Source organism: Sprattus sprattus (assembly GCF_963457725.1).
Source record: "Sprattus sprattus genome assembly, chromosome: 12".
In the NCBI taxonomy this organism is placed as follows: Eukaryota; Metazoa; Chordata; class Actinopteri; order Clupeiformes; family Clupeidae; genus Sprattus; species Sprattus sprattus.
This window is the reverse complement of record NC_137910.1, coordinates 417,964-425,463: the sequence shown is the minus strand read 5'-3', so window position 1 is coordinate 425,463 and position 7,500 is coordinate 417,964. Positions and strand designations below refer to the sequence as shown.

The window sequence follows — 7,500 nt, the reverse complement described above, 5'->3', positions numbered from 1 at the left end:
AGCTACTGAAGTACTTTTAACCTTTGATGTTTAATTATACATTAACATCAAGAGTTGAAACATACTGGTCGAACAAAAATACAGGATTCAAGTACATATACAATGACCCTAAGAATGTGGAAGGTATGAATATAGGGACAGATCAAATAATGGTCTGCAACAAGAGCCCCACTCAGATCCCGGAGAATGCAGAGTTGCAAACACTAAGAACACTGATGACAATAAAATGATTCTCTGTTCTCCAGCTCTGGTTTTGCTCTGCAGCTTTATCCATTCACCACTAGAGGGTGCTGTCCACCAGCTTGTAGTCACAGCGAACACTACAGTACATCATTATTCACCAAAATCTCAGGGGGGAAAGTGAGATGAGGCGAAACCGGAGAGAAAACCAACCCCATCTGTATTCCCATAATTGGCTGTGGCACATACTGGAGTATATGCGCTTGCTTGTGTCCCCTGCTGTGTTTAGTGCAGATGTTGTCTCAAGGGTTCCAAGGAAGGAACTGGTGAGGGTTTACCGCGCTGGGTGTAATCAGTCTGCTCAGGTGATATTGCCATAGTTATGGTTGCCGTGGAGATGGTTACCTGGCAAACACAGTCCCGCTGCCCCCTGGGAAGGTGTAGGGATGCTGCTTCCGGAAGACGTGGCCGACGCGGCTACACGGGATGATCTCCAGGCTCCCGCCGCACTGCCACACACGGAACGAGATCTCTGCAGGAGGCACACACACACACACACACACACACACACACACACCAGGGCACATATATGAACACATGCAGATGTGTGCCCATGCACGCGAAAAAAAGTAGGCAAGGAAAAGAAGCCAAAAGAAATCATTTGCAGTAGAAGTACACATACATGACACATTCACACATCTGCTCAACCAATTCATCACATAGAATTCAAAAACTCCCTTTTCCGATAATTCATCACATAGAATTCAAAACCTTCATATTTCATCTGTTTCCCTTCATCCTTCGTTTTGTGACGTGACAGAGTTGGCTTGGTGCAAAGTTTTCCGTACCAACAGAATGCTGAAAAGAAAGTGCTGCGTGTGTGGAAACAGCCTCTCTGTGTGTGTGTGTGTGTGTGTGTGTGTGTGTGTGTGTGTGTGTGTGTGTGCGTCCATCTCTCTCCAGGAACACAGACATGAATATTTATACATGCCCATCTCCCCCAACCTCCCCTCTGTAAGCCCCCTACTGCCCTCAACATGCCAACCCGTCTGCCAGGACCGACCGCTGCCCTCCATGCCAACTGTACCCTCCTGACGTCCGTCTCCCTGTCTCGCGTGAGATGTCTGTGAGATGTGAGAGCCTGCTGAGAACTCACACACACACACACACACACACACACACACACACACACACACACACACACAGCACCTAACCTCACGTGAGAGCCTGCTGAGAACTCACACACACACACACACACACACACAGCACCTAACCTCATGTGAGAGCCTGCTGGTAACTCAGAGAAGATATGTAGCATGTCCACACACACACACACACACACACACACACACACACACACACACACACACACACACACACACACACACACACACACACACACACACACACCTAACCTCATGTGAGAGCCTGCTGATAACTCAGACAAGATATGTAGCATGTCCTTGCCTAAGGCAAGAGAACGGAGTGGTTGGAGGGGGAGAGTACAAAACAAACAACACACACATGCGCGCACGGACACACACACACACACACACACACACACACACTTGTCCGTCACACTCAGACCTGCTACAACATGTTCTCTGTGCCCCTATAGACATTCACACGCACACGCAGACGCAGACGCACACACACACACACAGTTTATATAAAATATATTTGACCTATACATAAAATACACTGTATGTGCTTGTTAACATTGCCACTGAAACCCTTTGCCCTTTTCCTATTCCACATACAGAATGAAATGAGGAGTTGCTTAATGTTGGATAGAACTGCAAGACTGGGTCATGTGTTAATTAATGCTTTGGATACTTCATGTGGCAGGGCACTGTGTGTGTGTGTGTGTGTGTGTGTGTGTGTGTGTGTCCTTACCGAGGTTTTCCCCTCCCCACACGTCCATCATCATGTCATACTTCCCCAGCTCCTCGAAGTAGGGCTTGTCCATGACGAACAGACCCCCAGCGATCATGGGCGTCCTGCGGAGGAAGACAGCCACATCAACAAGGGACAGGAAAACACGCATCCTGACACGACCGACAATTCCAAAAACAACCGACATCGCCCAAGACAGGGATTAAAATTAACTTTTTTCACCACCGTCCCGGAACCGTCCCGAAAATCATTTTCAACCGTCCCGAAACGTCCCGGAACCGTCCCGAATTTTATGGGAAAAAAAAACTAAATTCGGTGCAAATTAATTCAAACAATGAATTCCATTAAGATTATACAAGAATAAAAACTGCTGCTGGCAATAGATTTAAAATCCAAAACTGTTTATTAAAACTCTCTCAATTGGTTTGGGTCGTTTCTTAAAACTGAGATGACATTCCTATTCTTGCATCCCATTTAATACAAGAATATGTCTTTTTCCACTCAGGAAGGAACTTCCTTTTTAATTTAATTTAATTTTAATATTTTCTTTTCATAAATATGTATTAAATTATTCCCCATAGTCCATTCTCTTGATTTCATAGCTTTCAGCGTTGTTTATTTATGTTAGAGCTTTCATCCAATCATATTTCAGCTATCATGTGTTACCAGGCTAATAGAAATCTTCCCTGAGGCCTTCAGAATTGAACGTGACATTTACGTGTCACGTTCAATTCTGAAGGCCTCAGGGAAGATTTCTATGATTTCTTTGATTGGATACTGAGGCAGACCGGTGCAGTGCTTCAGTGCTCAGTTTAGTTGGCTAATGTGAAAACGACGTACATCGGTTGCAATGCTTATTATGCTAGTTGTTTCAATTGGTAAGACTAAATGTAATTACATTAACCAACTCAAATAAACTAGTTTACACCAACTTGATAATTCCAGTTTTTGATACAATTACAACGCCATTTTCAAGACGGAACTTTCAAGAAAAACTGGATATCGTGCGGATAGGAAGTTTAATGAAACTGCTTTGCAGGTGGGACAGGTGTATTGTTAATACGGGTGTATTGATTTGAAATGCTCCGGAAATATTAATTAAGTCTGTTGTACTCGACTATGTTAAGGTGATGCAATGCTCACTTATACTGCCTTTCTGTATAAATATATAGTTTGAGAGCCATGTTGTCATAATGATGGTATTAAGAGGTGGATTCCCTCAGTTTAACATCCTGTAGGACAGGGGTACTCAAGTAGAAATGATGAGGGGCCACAAAAAAAAAATTCAGTGACTCAAGGGGCCATTTATTGGGACTGTGTACGTCCGATAACGTATCATAACATAACGTATGTATAACATTTAAAACATTTTATAACATAACATTTCCTTTTTATTAAAAACAAAAATATTTGACATATTAAGCACAAAGGGCGAGTGCTGGACGGTGGTAGAAAGAACGCAAACCTTTCTGTCCACTCTGGTTGGAACTGGCGGTTTTCGCTGTCCAGTTTTCTTTTTGGGGCAAATTTGGAGCATGCAATTACGGCTCCGGTCGGTATAACGTGTGTCTGACTGCTGCTGAGATGGACTGTCTGTCTCGAGTTTGGGAGGGCTGAAGCGTTCTGTGGGCTGGAGTATCTGTTTATCGTTGCAACCCCCAGCCTAGTATTGAGATCGCGGCGCGCGGTTTCAAAATAAGAGCGCCCAGCTCGATTTTTTAATTTTTTTATTTAATTTTTTTTCAAAAGGCCCGCGGGCCGCTACTTGAGTATGACTGCTGTAGGACATCGCTGAAGGCCTAGTCGTGAAATGCACGGACCACCACTGTTTAAATGAGTTGCAAGTGAAATAAAAAACGGGCTGAAATTCTTGTCGTCCCGACGTCGTCCCAAATTAAATTGTTGATCGTCCCAATGACAATTTAATACGACGACGGGACGACGGGATGACGTTAATTTTATTCCCTGCCCAAGAGCCTTCTCATGCCGTCCCAGCGTCTCTGAACCGCACTCCTCTCCCACCCAGCCCCAGCCCGGATGATGAAAGACAGCTTTGTGGTCCCCGATCCAGCCCCCAATGCCTTGCTGTCCTAATTAAAGGGAAGGCATAGAAGGAGGCCCCTTTCTTGTCTTTCTTGTCTATCTCAGAAGAAGAAGAAGAAGAAGAAGAAGAAGAAGAAGAAGAAGAAGAAGAAGAAGAAGAAGAAGAAGAAGAAGAAGAAGAAGAAGAAGAAGAAGAAGAAGAAGAAGAAGAAGAAGAAGAAGAAGAAGAAGAAGAAGAAGAAGAAGAAGAAGAAGAAGAAGAAGAAGAAGAAGAAGAAGAAGAAGAAGAAGAAGAAGAAGAAGAAGAAGAAGAAGAAGAAGAAGAAGAAGAAGAAGAAGAAGAAGAAGAAGAAGAAGAAGAAGAAGAAGAAGAAGAAGAAGAAGAAGAAGAAGAAGAAGAAGAAGAAGAAGAAGAAGAAGAAGAAGAAGAAGAAGAAGAAGAAGAAGAAGCTGGCTATGTGCCTTCGTTCCAGTGCTTCAGCGCTCAGATCTCGGGGAGGGTGATTTCAGGGTGGCATGGCATGGATCTTCGGCACTTTAGTTTTGGTTAATTTGCCGCGTGTAATGACTCCACTCTGCCAATCATTAGCCGCCCCCCCCCCCCCAGGCTTGGCAGAGAGGGATCAGGAACTGGACAAGCAGTGAGACTTGAATAGTTGGCTCAGCTCAAGTGAGAAGCGCAGCGTCTCGCCAAACTGGGTTGTTCTACTGCTAAAGGTACGCCACCATCTTTGGGCATCTGCACCATGTGGCCACCTGTGGACCAACCAGAGGGCTGGACTCTGCATCCAGAACACATTTCAGAGCAGAGAGGAAACAATGATATGATTACATCATCCCCTTGCCTGTTTGGTTTGGTTGGGTAATCCCTCTCTTGTGCTCTACATGCATCTTCACACACAAACCATTTGTTTTTGTATGTAGGTATGCCGTTTGGCTGTACAGGCGCACCTGAGGTTTGATCCCCAACACACACACCAACTATGACCTTTGTGCTACTGTTTAATGTGAGTTTGAGGTATTATACATCCCATCAGAAATATCCTGGGCTATTGAAACAGAATTGATAGCCGGTACCCAGTCCTTTAATCCTCCTGGTCATAAACTAAACGTGTTATGTTTGCTTGTGTCTGGTGAGGCTTCTCTTGATGTGCTGAATTTGACACAGGATTAAGGACGGAACCCTAAGGGGCGTCAACATGGGAGACATGGAATAAACCACAAACAGGCAGCCAAACAGGCAGCCAAACAGGCAGTCAAACAGGCAGCCAAACAGGCAGTCAAAGAGGCAGCCGTGGCAGGTATCCAGGGCTGCCAAAGGGGGCCTTCTGAAGGAAAACTGAATAAATAAACAAAGCTGCCTCCAACATCTCCTTCGGGGCTGTCCTGCATCCTCCCAGCTGTCAGATTTTGACTTTCTAAGTCCTCTATTCTACCGAGCCAGGACACTGAACACCAGCTCAGACACTCAATGCCTTAGTTTCTCCCTCTATCAGTCTCTCTCTCTCGCTCTCTCTATCAGTCTCTCTCTCTATCAGTCTCTCTCTATCAGTCTCTCTCTCTCGCTCTCTCTATCAGTCTCTCTCTCTATCAGTCTCTCTCTATCAGTCTCTCTCTCTCGCTCTCTCTATCAGTCTCTCTCTCTATCAGTCTCTCTCTATCAGTCTCTCTCTATCAGTATCTCTCTCTCTGTCTCTCCCTCTCTCTCTTTCTTTGTCTCTCTCCCCCCCCCCCCCCCCCTCTCTCCCTCTCCTCTGTTTAGAGCGTGCATGTTACTGATAAATTATTTGTAGAGGTGAGCTAGCCAGGAGGTGCAGACGGCTGGTGTTGGCACTCGATGCAGCGAGACGGGCGCTTACTTGATGGGGGCGATGGGGTTGCTCTAGCGAGCATATTTGAGTGTGTGTGTGTGTGTGTGTGTGTGTGTGTGTGTGTGTGTATTTGTGTACTGACTTGATGGGGGCGATGGGGTTGCTCTAGCGAGCATATTTGAGTGTGTGTGTGTGTGTGTGTGTGTGTGTGTGTGTGTGTGTGTGTGTGTGTGTGTGTGTGTGTATTTGTGTACTGACTTGATGGGGGCGATGGGGTTGCTCTAGCGAGCATATTTGAGTGTGTGTGTGTGTGTGTGTGTGTGTGTGTGTGTGTGTGTGTGTGTGTGTGTGTGTGTGTGTGTATTTGTGTACTGACTTGATGGGGGCGATGGGGTTGCTCTAGCGAGCATATTTGAGTGTGTGTGTGTGTGTGTGTGTGTGTGTGTGTGTGTGTGTGTGTGTGTGTGTGTGTGTGTGTATTTGTGTACTGACTTGATGGGGGCGATGGGGTTGCTCTGGCGAGCCCTCCGCTGATCCAGGGTCATGTAGTCCCACTTGAAGACCAGGTTCCAGTCGAAGCCTGCAGAGGGGGAGATAAGAGGTGGATGTTTGATGGCGCTTGCATGAGAGAAAAGCTTAGTCGTGACTCCTGCTTTCAGCTCCTTAAAACATTATCTATCGTGTGGAAGGCTTCAAAGGGGCATAAACAGGGAGAGATTCCAAAGGAAGGATGCAGGCTCAAGCCGACGGGACCATGCCAACTGCTTAGCTTAAAAAAAGAAGATTGATTCCAAAATGCTGCAGAGGAATTTCTCATCAGTGCATTTGTTCATGATGAACTCCATACAGGCAGTTCAGACTTGCATCCTATATGTAGCCTCAGCCTTTTCATACAGACACAGTAAACAGCCTTATGAAGACAACCAAACACAGACATTACTCAGTATGACTGAGATGTGCACACAAATCTCATTATTACAAGCACATCCAGAAAAGCAGGAGAGGTGTTTAAAACCTGATCCTATATAGAGGTCCTTCCTGAGACAGAACTAAATGCATCTGCTCCAATTACTCAATTACTTTCAAACAGGTTTCTTCATTTCCCACTGCAATCAAAGGTGAATTAAAGACCCCTCCCTCAGACGTCCCCTCATATCATCTCTCTTCTCTTCTCTCATCTTCTTTCGTTCCGTCTCACTCAGGAAGTTAGTCAGTCAGGCTTGGATGTGTGGGAGAAGGCAGAGCTTGGAGTGCTCCAAACACACTCGGTCTCCTCCCTCTAGCAAGATCGATCAAATACTTTCCATTCCACTAGGATTCACTCCCTCCTCTTATTTCTTCCGCAGACTCGTTAAGCTCTCACGCATGCAGGAACACACACGCCCACACACTACTATAGTCATCTCATCAGTCACACACCCCCATACACAAATGGCTACAGAGAGACAATTATGCCAACACACTCACATGTACACACCTACACACACGAAAGCATGTGTATGCACACAAATATGCAAGGACCAACTCACACACACAAATATGCAAGGACACACTCAGACACACACACACA

General features: G+C 45.5%; 1 protein-coding gene across 1 annotated transcript in view; it reads right to left on the bottom strand.

Moving 5' to 3' along the window:
• The window catches only part of galnt2 (UDP-N-acetyl-alpha-D-galactosamine:polypeptide N-acetylgalactosaminyltransferase 2), a 121,517-nt gene that overhangs the window by 3,994 nt on the left and 110,023 nt on the right, over window positions 1-7,500 (bottom strand). Inside the window, exons 9-11 of the mRNA XM_080848628.1 lie at window positions 6,423-6,510; window positions 2,077-2,180; window positions 586-712 (exon numbers count right to left, since the gene is read on the bottom strand). Coding sequence (XP_080704754.1) covers window positions 586-712; window positions 2,077-2,180; window positions 6,423-6,510 — 319 coding nt within the window. The remainder of the gene's footprint in view (window positions 1-585; window positions 713-2,076; window positions 2,181-6,422; window positions 6,511-7,500) is intronic.